Raw genomic sequence first — 26,914 nt, 5'->3', positions numbered from 1 at the left:
GCATCCACACGGGATGCTGGCGCTGCAGGCGGCAGCTTTACCTGCTACGCCACAGCACCTGCCCCGTCATTTAGTTCCATATGACTTCCTCTTTTTCTCCAAGATGGCAAATGTTTATTTGTATTTGTTATTATTGACAAGATACATATTAATTAATATATAATTAATATATAATAATTAATAAATAAGATTTATTTATTTGAAAGGCAGAGTTGAGAGAGGGAGGGAGGAGAGAGAGAGAGAGAGAGACTACCTTCCATCTGGCTGGTTCACTCCCCAAATGGTCACAATGGCCAGGGCTGTGCCAGGGGGAAGCCATTTGCTTCTTCCAGGTCTCCCACGCGGGTGCAGGAGCCCTAGCACTGGGGCCGCCTTCTGCTGCTCTCCCAGGAGCATGAGCAGGGAGCTGGATCAGAAATGGAGCAGTCAGGACTCAAACTGGCACCCACATGGGACGCCAGGAACGCAAGCCACGCCTTAACTCACTGTACCACGCCAGTCCCCGACAGGCAGACTGTTAACTGAGCGGCTGAAGTTAACGCAGTGCTTCCAAATATAAAAGACCAACTATGGTGTGTATCGGCCACACCGAGGGTTCTGGTATTCATGTGAAGATTTCACGGTATTTTTATTTTAAGATTTATTTGAAAGGCAGAGTCGGGCAGGGGTGGGGCCGTGTCCTGCCATCCAGCCACTGATTCACCCCACAAACCCCACAACAGCCAGGCCCGAGCCAGGTCAGAGCCAGGAGCTCCATCGGATCTCCAACTTGGGTGGCAGTGCTTGGGCCGTGACCTACTGCCTCCCAGGTGCGCTAGCAGGGACCTGCACTGGAAGTACAGAGCACCCAGGACTCGAAATACGGACAGCGCTAGGGGACACGCGCTTCGCACGCAGCACACACGCCCACCCCGGATTCAACAACTTCTCTAGAGGGAGTTCAGGAGCAGGCATTCGGCCTGGCAGGCAGGACGCCAGCCCACATCAGAGCTCCCGAGTCTGATTCCCAGATCCAGCTCCTGATGTAGAACGCAGACCCTGGGAGGGCCAGCGAGGGCTCACGTGACGGTCCCCACCACCCACACGGGAGGCCTGGACGGCCACCCCGATCCCGGCTCCAGCCTGGGCCTAGCTCCAGCCATGACTGGCATCTGGGGAGTGAACTGGCAGATGGGATCTCTGCCTCCCTCCCTCCCCACCCCCTGCCTCTGCCTCTCAAGTAGGTAGAAAACCAACCTGACAGTGGGATCAACGTGTTGTCTTGACAACTCTTTCCAAGTATTTGTCAGTAGCTTTCAGTACAGTCACAAAACTACGCAATCAATACTCTGATTCTAGAACATTTCCATGCTCACTGCCGCCCCACATCCTCTGAGAGCCAGAGACATGGGGTCTAGGGTTTGCATGTGGCCTTTGTGCCTGGCTTCTTCCACCTGGGTAACACTTCCCAGGCTCGGCCACTGTGGAATGTACCAGAACATCGATCCCGTCTCTGGATGAGCGACGTCCTGCTGCAGGGACAGACCCCACTCTCCGCACATCTGTCATCAGCTGAGACGCGGGGCTGCTCCCACCTGGTGACCATGGCGGACGACGCTGTGTGAGCATCCAGGTAAATGTCTTTCAAACTGTGAACAGGCATCACTTTGGTTAAGACAGATCTGCATCCTACCTATTCCTCAAAGTCTAGCTCTAGGCCTCACCCACACCCCTCTCCTTCTCTGTGTCTCCCACCACGCCCCACGCACAGGAAACAAACTCAGGTGCTGACCAGGGTTATGAGTTTCACCTGGACATTCTGTGAACTGTGGGTCCCCTTCTCGAAGACGGAAAACATCAGCAAAACCAGCTCTGTGTGGTTTTGGAAAGCAACTGTGTCAGGGGTCCCGTGAGCTCGGATTAAGTAGCATCCCAGAGGTGTGACGGACAGACGCTTTCAACACTCCTGGGTAAAGGAAAGGTCTAAAGATCAAACAAGCCGGGGACACGGACGGCTGCCCCTTCAGGACAGCTCTCTCCGCCGCGGGATTAAAATGGTTCCCTGGGAGCACCAGCCAAGAGAGCCTAAGGACAGTGGGGAATTCCAGACGGCTCTCCCAGGACTTTCATGACTTGGTAAGTGTCCGAAGAAGCTGGGAGGAAGACTACACTGTGTGGGTTTTCTCTGAGCTCCTACACAAATGCAGTCGCTCACTTTCAGAAGGAGTTGCAGCCTTCCCAACACGAGCGGTGGAGCCCGAGGCCGCTGAGGAAACAGGGCCACGGGGGTAAAGGAGCCGGCGGAGGGGCTTCCTGCGCACCAGCCCCAGCCCCTTCCTGTTTCCGCGCTCTCCTGCCGCCTGGCTGATTACACATCACTCTGCTCTTTGTCAAACCACAACCAAGTTACAAAACCGGCACACTCCACCCATCCTTTTATTCAGCTGACAGAGAGCAAACCAAACCAAAAGACACGCCGTCACATGACAGCAGGGCCTGCAGGGACACGGACCACACCCATGTTCCGTCTTGGCAAAGAAGGCGGAAGACGGTACCTCACAAGGGTCAGCCGGTCCCAACCTCTTCCCGCTGTTACTGCTTTTAAAACAACCTAAGTAGAAACCACTGTTTAGTCTAAAACTTCATCTGCTTCTTTCAGAAGACACGGAATGCCAGTAAAACACACACACACAACACACACACACACAACACACAGCACACAACATACACACAACACACAGCACACATACACACAGCACACAACATACACACAACATACATCACACAACACACAAAACATACAACATACACACAATACACGCAACATACACACACATATCACACAACATACACGCAACAGACATCACACCACACACAACACACATACACACAACACACAGCAAACACACAGCACACAACATACACACAACACACATGCCGCCACCACAAAAAATACCTCTAAAACAATCTGCTTCTGAAAAGGTTTTTTTGGAAGAATTTCTTCAAGCTTCACTTAAAACTATTTCAGATGTTTATTTTCCCTAAAATTTCCTTCTAGTTCCAAAAGTATTTCCAGCCGGTTTAGAAGCAACCCTCAAATGGCAGAAGCCAGCACCACTCCACGCAACAGCACGTTCTCCTAGAGCAGCACCCAGTACTTCTCCCAGGATGCACCTCGGCCCCTCCCTCGGGGTCTGTCTGGGAGGGGACGGCTGGCGAGCGCTGGCAGGGGCTCCTCCGGGACCCCAGGAGCCACGACGCTCACGGTGACACCCCACACCGCTAGACCGCATCACGTCCAGGCACATGAGCCCACCGGCTCCACGAACGACACGGCAGTGGGGATGGACGGCAGCACACTTCACGGATATCACACGCTCGGAGGCCGTGTGCACAGCGCCACCAACAGACTCGACCCGGAGAGCGAGCAGCGATGCCGACTCCTCAACAGCTGGGCTGCGGCCCATGTGCGGGTGGGGAGCTGGGAGAGCACACCGGGCTCTGCCATGTGAGAGGCCCCAGACAGCCCAGCCGAGAGGCACACGGCCCTGTGCACCAGAGCGCGGGCTTCGGGGAGGACGAGGGCTAAGATATACACGTGCTCCTTAACTATTATTTTTTAAAGATTTATTTATTTAAAAGTCAGAGTTACACAGAGAGAGAAAGAGACAGACAAAGAGGTCTTCCATCTGCTGGTTCACTCCCCAATTGGCCACAATGGCTACAGCTGCACCAATCCGAAGCCAGGAGCCAGGAGCTTCTTCCGGGTCTCCCACACAGGTGCAGGGGCCCAAGGACCTGGGCCATCTTCTACTGCTTTCCCAGATCATAGCAGAGAGCTGGCTCGGAAGTGGAGCAGCCAGGACTCGAACCAGTCCCCATGTGGGATGCCGGCACTGCAGGCGGCAGCTTTACCCACTGAGCCATAGCGCCAGCCCCTCCTTAGCTCATGACCAGGCTACACCCTAGGAAGTCCGGCGTTGACTGAATGTACCACCACCAAAGCACTGCATGGAAAGCTGCTGCCGTGGGGGCGCCGTTTTGTGTCCCGGCTGCTCCACTTCCAACCCAGCTCCCTGCTAATGGCCTGGGAAAAGTAGCAGAAGATGGCCCAAGTGTTTGGGACACTGCCACTCAAATAGGAGACCAGATGAAGCTCCTGGCTCCTGCCTGGCCCAGCCCTGGCCGTTGTGGCCATCTGGGGAGTAAACCAGTGAATGGAAGATCTCTCTCTCTCTCTCTCTCTCTCTCTCTCTGTGTGTGTGTGTGTGTATCTCTCCCGCTCTGTCTGTAACTCTTTCAAAATGAATATTTTTTTTTTATTTGACAGAGTTGCAGACCGTGAGAGAGACAAAGAGAAAGGTCTTCCTTCCATTGGTTCACCCTCCAAATGGCCACTACAGCCGGTGCTGCGCTGATCCAAAGCCAGGAGCCAGGTGCTTCCTCCTGGTCTCCCATGTGGGTGCAGGGGCCCAAGGACTCGGGCCGTCCTCCACTGCCCTCCTGGGCCACAGTAGAGAACTGGACTGGAAGAGGAGCAACCGGGACAGAATCTGGCACCCACATGGGATACTGGCGCCACAGGCGGAGATTAGCCAAGTGAGCCACGGCGCCGGCCCCAAATAAATTTTTTTTTAAAAAAAAAGCCCTAACCTACTAAACGTCTTAGTGTAGCCTTGTATACCTTAAACATGGCTGGAACACCTACATTAGCCTACATGTGGACACAGTGTTGGGTATTTTATTAAATAAACTGTACCGGAAGTGAAAGCCAGCATGCCGCACAGGCCCCTTCCAGGCTACTGTTGGGCACAGCAGCCCTGTTCCACAAAGGGGTCACACGCCGGACCACGGCCGCTGGGGAACACCCACGATCTGGGGAAACACTTCTGCCGCCTGGTCAACACCACACGGAATTCTGCTTAGCGTAACTATACACCGCTGAGTCACCGCACTGAGCTCGCGCCAGCCGCACGGAGCGGAGCTTCTCCGACACCGGATTTTCTCCGGACGGACATCACAGCCTCGTCTACTTCACAACAACCCGGAGCAGTCAGCACTGTGCCTGGGGCCGTGTTAAACAGAAACGTCACCCAGGAAAAGCGCCAGGACACAAGAAGAAGAGAAAGCCTTGGCGCCAGATTGACTGCATAAAGGACACGGGTTCCCAGTGGGAAGTCTGAAACGAGGAAGCGGTCCCTCACCTCGCTACAGAGGCGGGAGTGGACGCAGAGGGCGGCCTGCACTTCTCTGTGCTCTGTACGTACCCTCTGCTTTCCGCTGGCGTTAGGGCTGCAAATCCCTTGCAGTGGACAGGCAAGCAGTGAGGACTGGAGCACACACCGAAAACCCGAGCGTGCAGGTGGAGCGTGAAGCTACTGGCAACACGGTAACTCCAGAGTCTGGCTCAAAGATCCCATTCCTAGCCGGCGCCGTGGCTCAACAGGCTAATCCTCCGCCTTGCGGCGCCGGCACACCGGGTTCTAGTCCCGGTTGGGGTGCTGGATTCTGTCCCAGTTGCCCCTCTTCCAGTCCAGCTCTCTGCTGTGGCCCGGGAGTGCAGTGGAGGATGGCCCAAGTGCTTGGGCCCTGCACCCGCATGGGAGACCAGGAGAAGCACCTGGCTCCTGGCTTCGGATGGGCGCAGCACCGGCCGTAGCGGCCATTTGGGGGGTGAACCAACGGAAGGAAGACCTTTCTCTCTCTCTCTCTCTGTCTCTCTCTCTCACTGTCTAACTCTGCCTGGGCAAAAAAAAAAAAAAAAACATCCCTGGGAAGAGACGGAGCAATGCAGCCTGCTTCACAAATTCCCAGCCTGCTTGTCAGATGCACTGCCCCTCACCAGGCTGATGGTCTGGATCCCTTTTTCCTATTTCTAGTATTTCTATTTCCCTTGGGAAGGAAGGAAAGTTTTATTTAAAGCTCTCTCCTGTGAGAGAAAGGCTTCACTGTATATATCTTACAGAGATTTTCACAGAAACCACCTTTCCAAAGCACCTCATCCTCATCCTCTAGCGTCAGTGAACCTCCTGGCAACGCCAGTGGATGAGCGGAGGGCGGAGAACCGGCAGGAGCCTCGAAGTTTGGGACAGGGACCAAGTAAAGGTGACATTGCAAACCGCATGCCACAAAGTGACGAGGTGAGCCAGGTAACAAGTGAACACGTAAAACCCCGAGCGACATACAAAGCTACACAGCATGGTGGAACATGAAACTGTCTGTTCAGTTCGACTGGTCTTGCTGAAGAGTCACGTATGATCTTAGCTGGGACAAGACACGTAAGAACAAATCCAGAGCCAGAGTACACGCAGGGTGACCACGTCCCCACAGGTTTATCTCCCTTCCCCAAAATCTTAAAAGCGCACGTGCGTGAGTTCGGGGTGGGGAGGGGCCCTGGAGTGGCCTCGGGCAGCTCCACAGCTGGTGGGGGTGAGGAGGCACAGGGTGCTGGGGCTCCCGCACAGTCACTCCGAGCAGACACTGCCCTCGGGGGCCACAGACGCCACCAGGAGCAGCAACAGCAGGACACAGAAAGTCAGCAGCCAGCACTGAGTGGACGGCAGTTAGGAGAAGACTCGCTTCTCCAAATCTCACTTTCTGTCTTTAAGATTCATTTTTATTTACCTGAAAGGCAGAGGGACAGAGAGAAGCAGATCTTTTATCCACTTCTACTGCTCCCCAAATGGCCACAACGGCCAAGGCTGGGCCAGGCTAAAGCCAGGAACCTGGCTCACGTCTGCAGCCTGTCCACGCATCAGCGGCAAGCTGGATCGGAGTGGAGCAGCCAGGACTCAGACAGGCACGGATACGGGGCAGCAGGCCCTGCCAGGCCCTGCCAGGCCCTGCCAGGCCCTGCTCTGGGCCCTCACTCGGACAGCGGTTCCACTGATACTCGAACCTGTCAGTAACATTTCACACTGTATGCTTTAAATGGATAGTTTCTTGTAGGCAAAGTATACCTCAATAGTGAACTTTTTAACACAACTACGAGGAAGAACCTGAGGTTTGTGGCAAACACATACACATAAATTACGGTGCTCACTTATCACTGATGTCAAGTTTCTTGAACATCACTGCTGATATGCTCAGTGTGCTGTGAGGCCAAGTCCTCGGGAAAACCTCAGCTCTCGCTGGGCAGGCGCTCGCCAAGTGCCCGGCCCCGCGCAGACCCTTCACAGGAACCCGCTAGGCAGGGGCTGTTGTCACTGCCCGGGGCACAAGACAGCCTCAGAGGCCAAGGGGAAAATTAAGGCCGACTGGACAAGAGCCACAACAACGCGTTACGGTCAGTCACCAGGCGAGGCCTCACCTTCTTCCACCTGGGCGACCCCGAGAGACAATGTCTCCCCTATGCAGACTGCGGAATTCTAACAAACCCATCTGTGCAGAGCTAAATCATGATGCACGCGGACTCCTTTTCACACCGGTTCTGGTCCCGGCTGCTCCTCTTCTGATCCAGCTCTCTGCTGTGGCCTGGGGAAGCAGCAGAAGATGGCCCAAGTGCTTGGGCCCTGCACCCATGTGGGAGACCTGGAAGAAGCGCCTGGCTTTGGACTGGCCCAGCTCTGGCTGTTGCAGCCACTTGGGGAGTGAACCAGTGGATGGAAGACCTCTCTCTCTCTCTCTCTCTGCCTCTGTAACCCTGCCTATCAAATAAATAAATAAATCTTTAAAAAAAAAAAAAAAGGTGGGCCAAGTGCTTGGGAACCTGCACCCACTCCACCCAGATGGGAGTTCCTAGCTGGCCCAGCCCTGGTCATTTGGGGAGTGAAGATATATCTATTTCTTTCTCTGTAACTGCCTTTAAAATAATTTTCCTTTTTTATGATTTTTTTATCTTTCATAACATATTTTTAATCTGCATTACAGACAAAGGCTTAATGCTCCACTAGAGTTCAACAAGTAAAAAATAAAAAGACCACAGTTCAGCAGGAATATAGGCAAAATAAACAAATCTCGTAAAAAAAAAAAAAAGTATTTAAAAAGACTGGCAGTGAAATACTTTAAAAAAAAAAAAAACAGTTCCATGCCGGGAACAGTAAATTAGCAAGTATCACCATGTACTGGCTTGAAATGTAAACAGAACTTTCTGGAAATCCATTTGGCAGTCACGTATTGAAAACCTAAAAAGTCAAACCCACTGACCAAGTGAGTCTATCGACAGGAATCTGGCCCAAAAAAATAACTGTACACGTGGGCCACACTGCACCGGCACAAGGACGAGTGGAAATGTCTAAACAACAAACAAGACAGGATGACGAGCTGAACTATGGTTCACGCACACTCTGCTGCGTCGGCAGAGGCAGTCCACACGCACCCCAGCACGGACGCGGCTGAGCACGCCCTACGGCAAGAAGTAGCCTCCTGCGGCTAGGCACGCTATGCTGGGCCCATTCCCAAGGGAAGAGCTGCTTACCTGCTGCTGGCTACAAGGGGCGAAGCCCTCAGCTGCAGACCAAACCAACCCACACACAGCCACCAGCTGGACCCAGGGTCACCAGGCCACCGGCACGCCACGGTCTGCTGTCCACATTCCGCCTGACTGGGGGTCACCAGGTCACCGGCACGCCACGGTCTGCTGTCCACACTCCGCCTGACCCGGGGGTCACCAGGTCACCAGCACGCCACGGTCTGCTGTCCACACTCCGCCTGACCCGGGGGTCACCAGGCCACTGGCACGCCACGGTCTGCTGTCCACACTCCGCCTGACCCGGGGGTCACCAGGCCACCGGCACGCCACGGTCTGCTGTCCACACTCCGCCTGACCCGGGGGTCACCAGGTCACCGGCACGCCACGGTCTGCTGTCCACACTCCGCCTGACCCGGGGGTCCTGCTGCCTTGCTGCAGCCGCCGTGGAGCCACGTGAGCCGACACGGTCGTCTGCTCTGGAGTCCGGTTCCTCCTCTCTGCCCTGCGTGAGCCTGGGCCCTTCCCTTACACACGCCACTAAAACCTGTGTAGATGCGCATTCCAACGGCAGGGTTATGCTGTTAAAAAAGAGCAAGCTACAAAACACTCCACAGCCTACGCTGTCCAGAGAGGACTTGAGACAGGGGAACGTGTAGGAACACGAGGGAACACAGGGCTGGACAGTAGCCACACCCGATGTTAACAGGGAGGGCCTGAGATGCCCCTGCACGACCCCTGCTCCTGACAACTCTCGGAATCTTTTCTTCAGTTTCCCAAGAGCAAGGCAGGAAGGGCACAGCTACAGCCCCCAGCACACTGCCTGCAGCGGCTGTACCTCCAGGGCACACACCAACAGCCCCCAGCACACTGCCTGCAGTGGCTGTACCTCCAGGGCACAGCTACAGCCCCCAGCACACTGCCTGCAGCGGCTGTACTTCCAGGACACACCTACAGCCCCAGCACACTGCCTGTAGCGGCTGTACCTCCAGGGCACACACCAACAGCCCCCAGCACACTGCCTGCAGCGGCTGTACCTCCAGGGCACAGCTACAGCCCCCAGCACACTGCCTGCAGCAGCTGTACCTCCAGGACACACCTACAGCCCCCAGCACACTGCCTGTAGCGGCTGTACCTCCAGGGCACACCTACAGCCCCCAGCACACTGCCTGCAGCGGCTGTACCTCCAGGGCACACCTACAGCCCCCAGCACACTGCCTGCAGCGGCTGTACCTCCAGGGCACAGCTACAGCCCCCAGCACACTGCCTGTAGCGGCTGTACCTCCAGGGCACAGCTACAGCCCCCAGCACACTGCCTGCAGCGGCTGTACCTCCAGGACACACCTACAGCCCCCAGCACACTGCCTGTAGCGGCTGTACCTCCAGGACACACCTACAGCCCCCAGCACACTGCCTGCAGTGGCTGTACCTCCAGGGCACACACCAACAGCCCCTGTGAAGACTGAAGCCTACGAAGACACCTTGGCAAAAGTGACTCAGCCCGGCCACTCCCCAGGTCTCCCGTGCCTGGAAATGCACATCCCAGAGCCAAGTGGGAGAGGTGAAGGGATCTTCTGGGGTCACTGCCCCCCTGCTGCACACACGGGGCTCTGAGGCTAGCACCGTGCCAGGGCTGCGTAGCAACAGCAGCAACATGAAGCGAAGGCTCCTCTCAGAAGGAACACACAGAAAACCACACAGAGACGCTCGGGGAAACTAAGTGGGTAGGCAGAGAAACTTGGTAGCTATAATAAAGGAGTAAAAAAAATTCTAAGCCGTGTGTCTTTTTGCTTCTTTGATCTTTGAGCCTCTTGTTAAAAACCTGTTTGAAAGCTGAAAGCCTTCTAAGGGGAACACTGAAGGGCCTAAGCAAAGCCACACGAGGCACAGGGTCCCCGCTGGAGAAATGCAGCCGTCCCTTCCCACATCAGACACGCAAATCCCCCTGATCTTATCAATCAGTACTGGAGACGAAGAACACACGTGCCCGCACATGCGCGTCCCATCGCGCTCCGTCCACACACACACCCACTAGGCCTTTCCCTCGAGGATCCTGGCTCACTGGGTGTGGCTACAGTGCAAACCCAGAATAAATCGCTGTTCCCAAAACAACTCACCCAATCACTCTGTAGGTTCATCAAGTATAGAAACATCATTCTACCGCAAATGTATCACATTACAAAGTGAAGAAAGTCACTTTTGGGAGAGGCATTATGGCACAGAGCTGGGACAAGCACCAGCTCACGTCCCGGTTAATCCACTCCGACGCGGCTGCTTGCTCGTACGCCTGGGAAGCCTTGGAGACTCAAGGAGCTGAGTTCTGCGTCTCAGACAGAGCCCCTGGCTCCTGGCTCCAGTCTGGCCCAGCCCCAGCTATTGTGGCCGTTAGGGGAGTGAACCAGCAGATGGAACACTCCCTCTCCCTCACCCCTACCCCCAAGAGATGGAAGATATGGAAGATATCTTTCAAATAAACATATATATATTATATTATATATTATATTAATATATATATTAGGGCTGGCCTTGTGGCTTAATGGGTCAAGCTGCCGCCCACAACACGGCCATCCCATATGGGCGCCAGTTTGAGTCCCAGTTGTTCCACTTCAGACCCAGCTCCCTGCTGATGGCCTGGGAAAAGCAGCAGAGGATGGCCCGAGTGTCTGGCTCCTGACACCCATGTGGGAGATCCAGATGAAGTTCCTGGTTCTTGGCTTTGACCTGGCCCAGCGGTAGGCTTTGCAACCTTCTGGGAAGTGAACCAACAGATGGAAAATCTGTCTCCCCCTGCCTTTCTGTAACTCCAACTTTCAAATAAACAAATAAATCCTTAAATACATATATTTTAAAAAACATTTTTGCACTTGCACATTCATCTGCCTAAGATAACTGACTACTCCAATTCCAAAAGGCATCCGTCTGGACCTGAAAATCACCTGGTTATTTTATAAATTTAGATATCTTAAAGTAAAAAAAACAGGAAATATTTAATTCCCTTTTTGGCCATGATGTTTTAATTGTGGTCTTTCACTTAAATAGCTAGGGTTTCCACAGGTTAACAAAGAAAGCAACTACATTTGACTATTTCCTTTTTTTTTTTTTTTTTTTTTTGGACAGGCAGAGTGGACAGTGAGAGAGAGACAGAGAAAGGTCTTCCTTTTTCCGTTGGTTCACCCCCCAAATGGCCACTCCTGCCAGCGCACTGCGCTGATCCAAAGCCAGGAGCCAGGTGCTTCTCCTGGTCTCCCATGTGGGTGCAGGGCCGAAAGACTTGGGCCATCCTCCACTGCACTCCCGGGCCACAGCAGAGAGCTGGCCTGGAAGAGGGGCAACCGGGACAGAATCCGGCGCCCCGACCGGGACTAGAACCTGGGGTGCCGGCACCACAGGCGGAGGATTAGCCTAGTGAGCCACGGCGCTGGCCTACATTTGACTATTTTCAAACCCTGATAGAATTCCTGACTCCTGGCTTCAGCCTGGCCCAGACCCAGCTGCCGGAGCCATTTGGGGAGTGAGCCTGTGGATGGAAGCTCTGTCTGTCTCTCTGTCCGTCTCTGTTTTTCAAGTAAGTAAATCTTACAACAGCGAGAGCCTGCGTGAGTCCGACGTCACTGCCGACCCAGACTCGGGCTGCTGAGCACCCTGGAGGCAGCAGGTGACGGTCCCAGTGCTTGGTTCCCTGCCACCCACACGGGAGACCTGAGCCGAGCTCTCAGGTCCTGACTCCAGCCTTGACCAGCCCCGGGGCCACTGCCAACGTCGGGGGAGCGAGCCAGCGGATGGAGTTCCTGTCTCCCTTCCTCCCTGCCTCTTAAATAGCTACAATTTTTAAGGTTTTTTTTTTTTTTTTTTTAACCATAAATGGGGTGGGGGGGATTGTGGCACAGAAGGTTAAGCTGCCCCTGGGGATGGGGATGCTACACCCATAAAGGAGCGCATGGGGGCAGTCTCACCTCTGGTTCCAATCCAGGCTCTGCTAACGACAACCTGGGAAGCAGCGGGTGACAGCCCAGAACTTGGGCCCCTGCTGCTCACTCTTTCTTTCCCACAATGGAACTCCCAGCTCCTGGCCTTGGCCTGGCTTCCCCCAGCTGTGCAGGCACTGGGAGAATGAACCAGAGGATAGAAGAGCGCTCTCTGCCTTTAAAATAAAGAAAAATTTTAAAGAAAATGAAACTTAAAAGATTTTACCTATGTTTTTCTCTATCAACTGATTTTTTTTTTTTTGCAATAAAGATATTTTACTTTTTTTAATTTGGTAAAAGTGGACATCCAGGCTAGCACCGTGGTGCAGCAGGTTAACGTTCCACTTGCAATGCCAGTATCCCACACTGGAGCGCCAATTCCAGTCCAGGCTGCTCCACTTCCGAGCCAGCTTCCCGCTAACGCGCCTGAAAAGACAGTGAATGACGGCCCAAATGCTTGGACCCCTCCCACCATGGAGGAGACCCGAATGAAGTCCCAGGCTCCTTGCTTCAACCTGGCCCAGCCCCAGCCATCTAGGGAATGATCAGCAGATGAAGATGTCTCTGACTCTCCCTGCTCTGTCACTCCGCTTTCAAGGAAATCAGCTTTTAAAACAAACAAAAAGGAATATGGGAGATTAAAGTAAGAGCAGAAAAGGCAAGGAACGACAGCACAGTCGTTTTTAGCCAGACATTTGGTTTTGCATCCTTAAAATCTAGGGAAGAAACTAAACCAAGTGAAGCAGCAATAGTAACAGCATCTCGCCTGCTTCCCCCACGCAGCAAGGTGTCTCCCACTGCACAGGAGGGAAAAGGCTGACGTCTGGGAGAGTAATCACCAAACAATGCCCCGATATCTCCTCCTAGAATAATGAGCTTTTTCCTACCAAGAGCCACTGCTCAAGGATGCTTCCACGACCGGAAACCAGGCGGAATGACCGACCCTCGAGAAGCTGCAGGAGCGCAGGCTGGGGCTGCTTCTGCACCTGCCTCCCCACGCTGAGTCAGGGGCCTCCTCTAACACTACCAGGGCTCAGCAAAGCTAGACAAAGTCAGCGTGGATACGGTAAGACGTCGTCTCCACGTGGCGTGCTTCCACAGCAAAGACCGCAGAACGCATTAAACGGCCTGCCCTCACTAGAGAGCCCAGCGGCAGAGGGCACTTGAGTGGGGGCGGGCATCTGGCCCGGGTTACGCTGGAGTGCCCAAGTGCAAGTCCCAGCTCCACTTTCAACTCCAGCTGCCTGCTACAGCAGACCTTGGGACGCGGCAGGTGACTGCTCCCGTGTTTGGGTCCTTCCACTCATGTGGGAGACCTAGACCGAGTTCCTGGATCCTGGCTTCATCCCAGCCCACCGCCAGCTGTTGTAGGTATTCGGGGGAATGAGCCAGGAGATGGTAGCTCTACCTTGACTCTCGCTTCTCCGCCTTTCAAATAAGACATAAAGTTAGAAGTGGAAGAGGGGGCGAGTCAGAGTGATGTCACGGGAGGAAGGCAGGAAACGTGTTGTACCCTCAGGCCGCCAGAGAGGACCGGAGCCCTGAGTCAGCCCGATTCCAGCCCAGGGACACCACCCTTCCCGAGTCTGCCCTACATGTGTAAGACTTTGTTACGGCAGCAAGAAGCTGACGGAGTGCAGCCACCTGTGCAGCCTCTGCGGGGCCTGTGGGCCACCCAGAAAGGACGCCCAAGGCACAGCAGGATTCTGCCGCCCCTCCAGGCAGCTGCTTTCCTGATTTTTTAATCACGAATAAAACTACAACACTTTTTTTTTTCAACATACACACATTAGTCAAATATCTTTTGTTTTTTAAGATTTATTTATTTGAAAAGCAGTACAGTACAGACAGGCAGAGGCAGAGAGAGAGAGAGAGAGAGAGGGAGAGGGAGAGGTCTTCCATCCGCTGGTTCACTCCCCAGATGGCTGCAATAGCTGGAGCTGGACCAATCTGAAGCCAGGAGCCAAGAGCTTCTCCTGGGTCTCGCCCGTGGGTGCAGGGGCCCAAGCACCTGGGCCATCTTCCACTGCCTTCCCAGGCCATAGCAGAGAGCTGGATCGGAAGTGGAGCAGCTGGGACTTGAACTGGGCCCATGTGGGATGCAGGTGCTGCAGGCGGCTTTACCGCTGGGCCACAGTGCAGCCTGGGTTATCTTCGTGCCTTCTAGAAAGCAGTGGACTCACAGCACAGACCCCCTTCATGCAGTCACATTAGCGCCTCCTAAGAAGAGTCTTAGCCACACTTTCGAGTTTACATAAAACATCCCCTACCGTCATGATGTTCAAGAACTGCACAGGAAGTGTCCCTACGCCCTTCCGGCACGTCAGCGCTGTCCTCACGAACCGGTCTCACCACAACCAGACGCACAAGAACCAGCCCGTAAACCACGGAAGCCAAGAGTGCGACGTGACGCTGCACGCATGAGGCGGAGCTGTGATTGCAGCTGCCAGTCACACCTTCAGCGGCCTCATGTCTGATCAGGTGGGGGGTGGCAACGAGAGGCCAGCACCCCGATAAACCTGAGCTCCCCACAGAGGCTGCAGGGGTGGCAAGTGGGGGACGCTCTGATGACTTCTGTGTGCAGTGCAAATCAGAGCACAGGCTGGGAAGGGCGGACGGCGCCCAAGCGGCCCAAGCCCGACAGACACGGGAGGAGGCTCTCGGGGCGGGGGCACGTGACCGCGTGCTGAACACTGTGAGGAGCTGGCTGAGAGGGAAGGGCAGAGGTGTGGGCGTCCCCGAGGGGCGACAGGGGCTGGGGCCTGCCCGCGCCATGAGCCTCAGAGAGGGCCCTGCTGGGCGCACCACGGAATACGCCCAGAAAGCGGCAGCCCCTTCTAGCGTCAGATCACAGCGTCGAGGTGGAATCCCTACTCTTTTTGGAATATTAGAAATCTATACAACAACCTTTTTTCTTCTTAAAGATATGGTTATTTGAAAGGCAGATTTACAGAGAAGCAGAGAGAGAGACACACACACACATACACACACACACAGAGGGTCTTCCATCCACTGGTTCACTCCCCAGATGGCCACAATGGCTGGAGCTTGCGCTGATCCAAAGCCAGGAGCCAGGAGATTCTTCCGGGTCTCCCACGTGGGTACAGGGGCCCAAGGGCTTGGGCCATAGCAGAGAGCTGGATGGGAAGTGGAGCAGCCGGGACTCGAACAGTGACCACACGCGATGCCGGCGCTGCAGGCGGTGGCTTTACCCATTATGCCACAGAGCCGGCCCTGGCACAACAATCTGTTGATTCCAAGTCCAGGAGTCTCTTCGGAACTCACTTGCTGTGGGCTCTGTCTCCAGTGTGGACGGGGGAAGCTGTGAGGAGGCTGTCAGTCAGGGAACCTGGTGACGAACAGCAAGCAGCAGACACCAGCCCAAGTGGAGGAGCAGGACCTGGAGGGGCTCCTAAGACCAGGAGGGCACCCACTCCGAGCCAGACAACCAGAGGGGCCTCAACAGCTGCTCCCAGCCCACTCCCACGTCAGGCTGGTGTCCTGACAAAACCGTGGTGGCCCAGTGGGAACAGACACAGGGGCAGCTGCACGAGACAACACCGGTGCTCCAGGGCTGCCCAGACAGGGGCCCCGCTGGCAGCAGCCAGATGATCAAATCTTATTTTTCTGAAAAGCACTAACAGGGGGCTGGCGCTGCACACACCAGATCAATGCCCTGGCCTGAAGCGCCGGCATCCCCTATGGGCACCGGGTCGAGACCCAGCTGGGTGCTGCTGTTCCCTCGCAGCGTTAGCACGGTCTCTGTGCTTGCTCCTGAGGGGAGGAGGCCCCAGAGAGGCTGAGGGGCCGCTCGTTAGCGCCGGCCTTCACCTAGTTACCTGGACTTCTCGTACATGCCGGCTGCCCAACGAAACCTGCTGGCTCCGGGAAACCATGAAAGGCCAGGCAGCGCACCTGCAGCGCCCGTCGCCACGACACCACTCCGGGCTTACCAGAGCCTGTATGAAACGCCGAGTAGCCGGTGAGACACTTCAGCCACAAATCTATAGACGTATCTGTATATAACTAAATAGGGAAGATCTCTCTCTGTCTCTCCCTCTAACTGTGCCGTTCAGATAAATAAAATAGATGTTTTTATAAAAAAAATAAAGTAACAGAAAAGCAAAGCAGCGGGACTGGAATCCAGGTACCCAATACTGAATTGGCGCGCTCCACTGCTGCAACACACACCGCCCAAGCCCGAGAGAGCGAGAGGTGACCGACGTTTACCACGTAGGGACGTCTGCCCGAGAGAGCGAGAGGTGACCGACGTTTACCACGTAGGGACGTCTGCCCGAGAGAGCGAGAGGTGACCGACGTTTACCACGCAGGGACGTCTGCAGGGAACAGCGGCACGTGGGGGCAAGACCACGCCTCTCTCGTGGACATTCTGATGATGACGGCGTGTCCGAGGGGAAGTGTCGGTGGACATTTCTACACGCGGGAAGACAACTAAAACTCAAAGCTGTGTCTGGACAGACGGCTGGAGTCGTGTTTCAGGGAATTAGAGGTCACAGAGAAAGCGACCGACAGGCAGACGCCCACAGGAAGACGGAATCCAAGCTCCCTGCCCTGAGGTCCACCCCGCCGTGCGTGAACACTGAACGCAGGACTGCACACCCAGGTCAGCACGCCTCTCCAGCGTCGCCCAGGCACAAACAAGACGCTGCTCCCTAGCTGTCGCCCCCTCCCTCTCCACCTGAAGCTAGCTGTGTCCACTCGCCTTCCACGTCTCCCCTGCAGCCCTTCCAAGGCCGCGTGCCAGACGCCGTCCTCGGGCAGCACGTGCAGCACCGCTCCCCGCTCCTGCTGCCCGTGCACCAGTGCCCTGCAGGTCCAGATCCCACGGCCGGGACCCAGACAGGCTGCGGAGGGCAGCCTCCCGAGGGCAGGCGCCTGGCGCTGTTTCCCTCATCTCCTTTCAACGGCACGGTGCGTTTCTCCACCACATGTACCACCACGTACCACACACCAATCCTAACCGTGGCACGCCCCTCCCACGTACCACACACCAATCCTAACCGTGGCACGCCCTCCCACGTACCACACACCAATCCTAACCGTGGCACGCCCCTCCCACGTACCACACACCAATCCTAACCGTAGCACGCCCTCCCACGTACCACACACCAATCCTAACCGTAGCACGCCCTCCCACGTACCACACACCAATCCTAACCGTGGCACGCCCCTCCCACGTACCACACACCAATCCTAACCGTGGCACGCCCTCCCACGTACCACACACCAATCCTAACCGTGGCACGCCCCTCCCACCTACCACACACCAATCCTAACTGTGGCACGCCCCTCCCACGTACCACACACCAATCCTAACCGTGGCACGCCCCTCCCACGTACCACACACCAATCCTAACTGTGGCACGCCCCTCCCACATGCTACACACCAATCCTAACCATGGCACGCCCCTCCCACATGCTACACACCAATCCTAACCATGGCACGCCCCTCCCACGTACCACACACCAATCCTAACCGTGGCACGCCCCTCCCACATGCTACACACCAATCCTAACCATGGCACGCCCCTCCCACGTACCACACACCAATCCTAACCGTGGCACGCCCCTCCCACGTACCACACACCAATCCTAACCGTGGCACGCCCCTCCCACATGCTACACACCAATCCTAACCATGGCACGCCCCTCCTAAGTACCATAAACTAATCCACGGCCCTCACTCTTTTTTTATTCTCTCTTCTCTCCTCTCTCCACCTTAATTCCAGCCCTCCTCACCTCTTAAGGGTCTCTCCACTGCCAGTGCCAACCCCTTCAAGTCCGAGAAATCCTCCTAAAATGTGAAGTGACCACAGTGAAGTACCCGCTGAAACCCTTGGTGGCTCCCTGTGGCCCAGCAAGTCCTCAGTCACCACACACACCAAAGCCCTGGGGACTTCCATCTCCGTTCCCACCCTGTCTCTGCTCCCCCTACCTCACACCCTCGTCTCTGGGCCCACAGAGACGCGTGCGGCTCCCCCGAGGGACAAAGTCCCCTCACAGCACCTGGGCTCTGTTCATCCACTTCGCCCGAAGCGCGTTTCTCCACCACGTTCGCCTGGCTGGCACTGGCTCACCTCTCAACCCAGCTCCGGTGCCAGTTCCTCTACGCACCTGCTTGCACCCACCGCAGTCCATCCCCGCGCTGCCCCGCCCCCACTCAGCTCCCCAGGGTCCACCTGCCACCCGCACTCAGGCCGGCCCCTCACAGCCCACTTCCACGTGTCTCCTCCTCCTGGGCTCCGGGCACCCATGGCAACAGGGGCTGCCGGGTGGGCAGTGCTTCCCAGCGCTCACCGGCTGGATGTAGAAACCAACCCTGCGGTACAGCTGCGAGGAGGAAGGTTTGTTGTTAACAGCTGCAAACCATTTCCATCACTCACACCCAACATCACCAACGACAACGCAGACTGCAACACCGCCAGATACGCGGGCGCTTCGGAAATAGGAACTTTTCCCGAGTCTCAAAAAAAAGTTGGAAAACAGGAAAAGATTCTGAGCAGGAATGTGGTACCCTGACCTTGAGGCAGGCTTCAGCCGACACAGCTGGTAACACCTATCTCACTACAGAAGGCGCAATGTCGGACTGCACGAGATGGCGAGGAGCAAGCAAACCCCCGAGCACCGTCACCTACACTGTGTGTGTGTGCGTGTGCGTGTGCGTGGGCGGGTGTGTAATCAATGCAAACAGAGAAACAAAACCTTAGCAGCTTCACAGGATGTGAGCGCTGCTACACAACGTCCACCTCCTCCACGCTCCATTACTGCAACTGCAACCAGGCAGCGCTAAGTGGAGACAGGAAGCCCGTGGCCACCGAGCGCAGCCCCGGCAGGCGCAGGCAAAGCAAGGCTTTCATCTGGGGTGAGAGGGAGCCACACTGTCCCACACTGAGGGCTCCCGACCTCTGCCCTGCCCCCCAGTGCGCATCCTCCCTGGACACGAGAAGGCACTCACCCCTGGTTCTCGCTGTAGTAAACATCCTACCTGAGACAGACAGAAACTCTAGCCGGCAAGTTCTTCCTAACACGCGGAGAGGGGGCGGGCATTCCGGCACGGAGGGTGAGGCTGCCACCTGGGACACCCGCATGCCTTGTCAGGGCGCCTGTGCCGAGTCCAGCTACTCCACTTCCAGCCAGCCTCCTGCGGAGCAGCACCCCGGGAGGCGCAGGGGAGGCACAGGTGCAGGAGTCCCTGTCACCCACAGGCGTCTGGCTCGGCCAAGGCCAGCCGCAGCCGCTGTGAGTGTTTGGGAAGTGAACTCATAAATGGAAGACAGGTAACCTCTGTTTCTCTGCTTTTCAAATAAACAAACTTCTGGAAAACAAAGGAAGGGTCAGGCAGGAGCCTAAGATTCCAGAAATGAACTGCTGGCCATCACGAGCCACGTCAGCAGGAGCTCTAAGTCACAACTTCTCCTCGCCAGGAGACAACAGATGAGCTGAGAGATCTTTAACCATCAAGAAAAAACTAAGGAAAGGTAGGTACGTGACAGCTACAATTAGACAACCACTGACCCCAGCCCCAGGCAGAGCAAATGCACTTTGATTTGACAGAGGCTGTAAACAAGGGTTATAAGTAAACCGCTACCCCATCTGAAACAACCTGTCATAATACAGAAATATGCTCTGCCCAGCTAGCAATCAACAGATCTAACGAAGCGCTGGTTTGCATGCTAACCCTCACTGGTGGCACACTTGCAGGGTCCTGGTCCACGCACCACACACAACTAGAACAGGTAAACTGCACAGCCCCTTTGGAAAGCAAACTGGCACCATGCATCAAGAATTCTAAAGGTTTATTCTCTCTGACGTGTTAATATCACCCCTGGGAATCTACCTTAAAGTCTATCAAATGTGTAATTATGGTTACTTTATGTTCCAGGTTTTCTAAGAAAGCCCTCACTTCGTATAATTGTGTTCTTTCGCATAAAGGCAAATCATTAAGTGTGTAACCACACTCGAGAACAATGGACGCCATGCACAGCACGGGAGAACAGAGAAAACCGACTCCGCACGGGGTCCAACAGAGGAAGGGGCTGGGTCTCCTCCTCCACAGCTGCGGGATGCCTCTGACTCCAGGCACCGCCCCTGTCCCGGGCGCACTTCTCTCCCAGGGCAACAGCCCACAGGCTCCCGCCCATCCCACTTGGGCACCCACACGCCACTGCCCACGCCTCATTTTCTCTGAAGCTAAAAGCACCAGGAGCAGAAGCTCCATTCCAGACAACAGCCCTGAGAGGCGCCGTGAATCCAACGACCTCCTCAGACAGAGAGACAAAACCTCAGCATGTATATTCAGAAAAGCTATTCGCTCATGGTTTTGGTGAAGAGTCGTCACCATTAACATTTCCACTAGGGGCTGACGCTGTGGCGCAGTAGGTTAAAGCCCCGGTCTGCAGTGCCGGCATCCCATATGGACACTGGTTCGAGTCCACTGCTCCACTTCTGATCCAGCTCTCTCCTAAGGCCCGGGAAATCAGGAGACGATGGCACAAAACCTTAGGCCCCTACACCCGCATGGGAGACCTAGAGGAAGCTCTTGGCTCCTGGCTTCAGATCGGCACAGCTCCCACCATTGTGGCCATCTGGGGAGTGAGCCAGCGGCTGGAGGACCTTTCTCTCTCTCTCTCTCTCTCTCTCTCTCTCTCTCTCTCTCTCTCTCTGCCTCTGCCTCTGCATTTCTGTAACTCTGCCTTTCAAAAAAAAAAATTCAGCCGGCGCCGTGGCTCAACAGGCTAATCCTCCGCCTAGCGGCGCCGGCACACCGGGTTCTAGTCCCGGTCGGGGCACTGGATTCTGTCCCGGTTGCCCCTCTTCCAGTCCAGCTCTCTGCTGTGGCCAGGGAGGGCAGTGGAGGATGGCCCAAGTGCTTGGGTCCTGCACCCGCATGGGAGATCAGGATGAGCACCTGGATCCTGCCTTTGGATCAGCGCGGTGCGCCGGCCGCAGAGGCCAATCGGGGGTGAACCAACGGAAAAGGAAGACCTTTCTCTCTGTCTCTCTCTCACTGTCCACTCTGCCTGTCAAACACACACACACACACACACAGGAGAAACTACTCCTTCCAGGAGATGGGAGAGGGAGAGGGAGGTGGGATGGGAACTGGGGGGGCACAGGGGAAAGAACCACTGTATTCCTGAAGTTGTTTCTATGTAAAAATGCCTTCATTAAATAAAAATTTTAAAAAGAAAGAAACTACTTCTAATCCAACCGCTTAAGTACCCAGGAGCACACGTAGCACGAGGAACAGGGTCAGAAGTGCCAAGGGCGCCGCTCCCTCAGTGTCTGCTGCCTATAGCCGCCTTCCACACCCCCTGCTTTCTCCGTGCCCTGTGCACACGCACACACACGCGCGCACACACGTGCACACACACGCACACACGTGCACACACGCACACACGCAACGTTCACAGTTCCCAGACGGCTCACCATCCGCAGAGCGCAGTCCCCCTGTGCATTCCGGCACCACAGCTAACCGTGCACAGACCAAGGACACACACCCTGACCGTCTCCAGTGACCCACGGCAGGGAGGGCGGGCGGGCGGATGGACGGGCTCTGTGTCTCCTCACCCCTGCCCTGAGGGGCCCCCACGTGCCAAAGCGGGCAGCCCTGGGCGTATCTGTACACACCGGCACCTCAGTGCCCTCGCCAGATGCAAATGAACTTTTTCCTTAAAAGCCTTGCCCCCTGCTCCGCCTCTACACAGAAACGGAAACCCAGTTTTCTCAGTTCTGGCTCGAACACTGAAATTCTTAAAGTTGGCTCCCCCAGGCTGGTACTGGCGCGCAATCCATCTGGGAGCTCAACATGAAGATCACAGCGAAGGCGAATGAAAATCACGGGATTTCAGGAGCGGAATGAGAACACTTTGTAGGCATCCTCTCAGGAGAAAACTTTCACCTGAAAACTGGCAAAAATCACAACAGATTCTCCGGTGACAACGTGCGTACAGTAAGGCAAACTTCCTGAAACAGAGAGAGCTGTGGGTGTGCTGGGACGGGCGTGGTGCGGCGCGGGGAGGCCACCCCGGAAAGCAGGCACCTCCCTGAGTCAGGGCACAGCGGTCACTGCCGCAGCGTGGCTCCTGCAGCGCCACAGGACGACAATGCTCTCACAACCCCCCCACGGGCCCCCAGGTACACTGTGTGTGCTCCCGGGCTGCTAATGCTGCACACCACATGGGAACATACGCCGGCCATGTATGTGATGAACCCCCCACGGGCCCCCAGGTGCACTGTGTGTGCTTCCGGGCTGCTAATGCTGCACACCGCATGGGAACATACACGGCCATGTATGTGATGAACCCCCCACGGGCCCCTCAGCTGCACTGTGTGTGCTCCCGGGCTGCTAATGCTGCACACCACATGGGAACATACACCGGCCATGTATGTGATAAACCCCCCACGGGCCCTCAGGTGCACTGTGTGTGCTCCCAGGCTGCTAATGCTGCACACCACATGGGAACATACATGGCCATGTATGTGATGAACCCCCCACGGGCCCCTCAGCTGCACTGTGTGTGCTCCCGGGCTGCTAATGCTGCACACCACATGGGAACATACATGGCCATGTATGTGATGAACCCCCCACGGGCCCCCAGGTGCACTGTGTGTGCTCCCGGGCTGCTAATGCTGCACACCACATGGGAACATACGCCGGCCATGTATGTGATAAACCCCCCACGGGCCCTCAGCTGCACTGTGTGTGCTCACGGGCCCCCAGGTGCACTGTGTGTGCTCCCGGGCTGCTAATGCTGCACACCGCATGGGAACATACACCGGCCATGTATGTGATAAACCCCCCACGGGCCCTCAGGTGCACTGTGTGTGCTCCCGGGCTGCTAATGCTGCACACCGCATGGGAACATACACGGCCATGTATGTGATGAACCCCCCACGGGCCCCTCAGCTGCACTGTGTGTGCTCCCGGGCTGCTAATGCTGCACACCACATGGGAACATACATGGCCATGTATGTGATGAACCCCCCACGGGCCCCCAGGTGCACTGTGTGTGCTCCCGGGCTGCTAATGCTGCACACCACATGGGAACATACGCCGGCCATGTATGTGATGAACCCCCCACGGGCCCTCAGCTGCACTGTGTGTGCTCCCGGGCTGCTAATGCTGCACACCGCATGGGAACATACACCGGCCATGTATGTGATAAACCCCGCACGGGCCCTCAGGTGCACTGTGTGTGCTCACGGGCCCCCAGGTGCACTGTGTGTGCTCCCGGGCTGCTAATGCTGCACACCACATGGGAACATACACGGCCATGTATGTGATAAACCCCCCACGGGCCCTCAGCTGCACTGTGTGTGCTCCCGGGCTGCTAATGCTGCACACCGCATGGGAACATACACCGGCCATGTATGTGATAAACCCCGCACGGGCCCTCAGGTGCACTGTGTGTGCTCCCGGGCTGCTAATGCTGCACACCACATGGGAACATACGCCGGCCATGTATGTGATGAACCCCCCACGGGCCCTCAGCTGCACTGTGTGTGCTTCCGGGCTGCTAATGCTGCACACCACATGGGAACATACGCCGGCCACGTATGTGATAAACCCCCCACGGCCCCTCAGCTGCACTGTGTGTGCTCCCGGGCTGCTAATGCTGCACACCACATGGGAACATACACGGCCATGTATGTGATAAACCCCCCACGGGCCCCTCAGCTGCACTGTGTGTGCTCCCGGGCTGCTAATGCTACACACCACATGGGAACATATGCGGCCATGTATGTGATAAAGAGAATACACGCAGAATTCCATTTTCCTTCTTCCTGAGCACAGTTAAATGTATGTGAGTTAAAGGCTCCTCTGGCGCCATAAACGGATTTAAAAACAAACGACACAGTAAAGGCGCAGCCCTCCCCGGGCCCAGCCAGTCGTCTCGGCGAGGACCGCGGTCCAGGGCGGCCTCTTTCTCGCTCCCCCGTTGAGCGGGGAGCTGAGCCCCGAGCTCTGTCTTCGGGCCACGATAGATCAGTCATACTCCAGAAGTTTTGTGGTTTTTTAATACTAAAATGGTAGCTCAGAAGTCATAAAGCATTTCCCCCAGAGAAACCCTGCTGGCCAGGGCGAGTGTCCGGGCTGACTCATAAACCCTCACCAACACCCAGGGCAGGGGCAGCTGTAAAAGCTACAGCACCAGTAAAAAGTCAGCAGGCCGGCGCCGCGTCCCTTTGCGAAGACGTCGGCGCGGACGGCACAGCGAGGTTCCCAGCGCCTCGCGCTCCACCAGTCTCCCCGGCTCCTGAAATGGGGGCCTGGGGGCGGCGACACTGCAGACCCCAAGAGAGACAGGAAACACAAGGGCTGCGCGTGCACACGCCTCCGTGGGCCCGGGGGAGAGAAGCTGTGCTGTACAGCAGAGAGAACTTCCTTCCCCTCCACGTCCAAACCCGCAGAACCCGAGACGGCTCCCGGAACCGGCAGGCAGGGGCCGGGTTCCAGGCCGAATCCAGGCCTACAGCCCCCAGCCGGGCGTGGCTCCGGCCCAGCAGGCACAGGACCGGGCAGCCCCTAGAGCGGAACCAGGCCAGGAAGTGGCTTCTCCCCGGGGGTCTGTGACAGGCGCCCACTGACCCCGGTGAGGCCTCTTCCCACCCCACACCGTCACGTGACACACGTGCTGTCTGGAACCATGGAGTTGGTGACTGCGGGAATGGATGCACCTGCTCCCATCCACCCCTCCCGAGTTCAAGTTCAAATCCCGCCCTGGTGCACACCCCAGGAGCAACCAGACCCTGGCTGGCCAGGGGCAGGGGGGCCGCCGCCGTGCACACCCCAGGAGCAACCGGACCCCAGCTGGCCAGGGGCAGGGGGGCCACACGCGCACGCTGGGACCCGAGGAACTTCGCCCCGGACGCCAGAGAGACCGGGCCGGGCTCCTCCAATCACAACAGGTACACGCGCTGCTCCGGCCTCGAGGGGACAAGAGGACACCCGGGGACGGCGCCCACCTGCTGCCCACGCGAGCCTGGGGCGCCAGTGCCCTCCAAAGCCCCCTCTCCGCCGGCGAGGCCGCCAACGCGCTCCCCTCTCGGGGTCTCTAACTCGCCGCCGGCCACAGCAGCGGTCAGCGGGCTCGGCCGCTCGGCCCCGCTCGGTCAAGTTCAGATTCCTCTGAACAAAACGGCCATGAACTAACAGAAGCCTCCCGAGTCACCTTCCGCGACCCCTGCCCCGTCAGCTGCTCTCGGCCGGGGGCCAGCAGCTTCCGGGCTCGGGGAGGCCGAGGCTGCGAGCCCGGGTCTCCGCCCGTGGGGCCGGCGTGGGCCCGGCCCGGCCCCGCACTCCGGCGTCCGCTCCAGCCATTTCCGAACAAAGAACCGGACCGCGGCGCACGGCCGGCGAACACCGAGGAGGCCGGCCAGGACGCGGGCGGGGGCTCCCGGCCGGCGACCCCCGCCCTCGGCGCCCCGCAGACCCCCGCCCTCGGCGCCCCGGAGACCCCGGCCGGCGACCCCCGCCCTCGGCGCCCCGCAGACCCCGGCCGGCGACCCCCGCCCTCGGCGCCCCGCAGACCCCCGCCCTCGGCGCCCCGGAGACCCCGGCCGGCGACCCCCGCCCTCGGCGCCCCGCAGACCCCGGCCGGCGACCCCCGCCCTCGGCGCCCCGGAGACCCCGGCCGGCGACCCCGGCCCTCGGCGCCCCGCAGACCCCGGCCGGCGACCCCCGCCCTCGGCGCCCCGCAGACCCCGGCCGGCGACCCCCGCCCTCAGCGCCCCGCAGACCCCGGCCCGACGACCCCCGCCCTCGGCGCCCCGCAGACCCCCGCCCGAGACCCTCCGCGCGCCGGAGACCCCGGCCTGACGACCCCCGCCCTCGGCGCCCCGCAGACCCCCGCCCGGGAGACCCCGGCCCGACGGCCCTCAGCCCTCACAGTCCCGGCGACCCCCGTCCGAGACCCTCCGCGGCCGGAGACCCCGGCCCGAAGACCCCAGCCTGAGGCTTCGGGCTGCGGCGACCCCCGGCTCCCCAGACCCGACGCCCCCGGCCTGCGGAGGGCCCCGCGCGACCCCCGGAGCCCAGAGTCCGCGTCCCGCGCCGCCGTCCACGCCAAACACGGGCGCCAAGGCGCCGGGCCCGGGCGCCGCCAGGACGCGACGGAGGGGGCGCAGAGCGGCCGGGCCGCGGGCTGCACTGACCATAGTTGTCGTCCTCCTCCATGGTGCCGGCCCCGGGCTCGGCCACCCGGCTCGCCGCCACCGTCCCGCAGCGCGCGTCCCGCAGCGCGCTCGCCTCAGCCCGGCTCGGAGCCCCGCCCCCCGCGCCGCGCGCACACGCACGCGCGCGCACACGCACAGACACCCGGCCCGGCACGCGCCGCCTCCCGGGCCCACGCCTGCGCACGCGCTCCCCGGGCCACGCCCACACCCGGCTGTGCACGCCCCCAGCACGCACCGCCTCCCGGCTCGCGCCTGCGCCCGTGGCATCAGCCGAAGCCCCGCCTCGCCCAGCCGCCGGCCCCGCCCCAGGCCCCAGGCCCCGCCCCCGGCCTCTTCCAGAGCCCCGGGCAGGTTTCGGGTTTCG

The 26,914-nt window shown here is 57.7% G+C and overlaps 1 protein-coding gene across 1 annotated transcript in view; it reads right to left on the bottom strand.

Annotated features, from left to right (window-relative positions):
- CYTH1 (cytohesin 1) overlaps nt 1-26,610 on the bottom strand; it is a 121,611-nt gene extending 95,001 nt beyond the window's left edge. Inside the window, exon 1 of the mRNA XM_062216412.1 lies at nt 26,530-26,610. Coding sequence (XP_062072396.1) covers nt 26,530-26,551 — 22 coding nt within the window. The 5' untranslated portion in view covers nt 26,552-26,610. The remainder of the gene's footprint in view (nt 1-26,529) is intronic.
- Nucleotides 26,611-26,914: the final 304 nt, after the last annotated feature.

This window comes from Lepus europaeus, chromosome 18, assembly GCF_033115175.1.
Source record: "Lepus europaeus isolate LE1 chromosome 18, mLepTim1.pri, whole genome shotgun sequence".
Classification (NCBI taxonomy): domain Eukaryota; kingdom Metazoa; phylum Chordata; class Mammalia; order Lagomorpha; family Leporidae; genus Lepus; species Lepus europaeus.
This window is presented reverse-complemented; position numbering and strand designations above follow the sequence as displayed.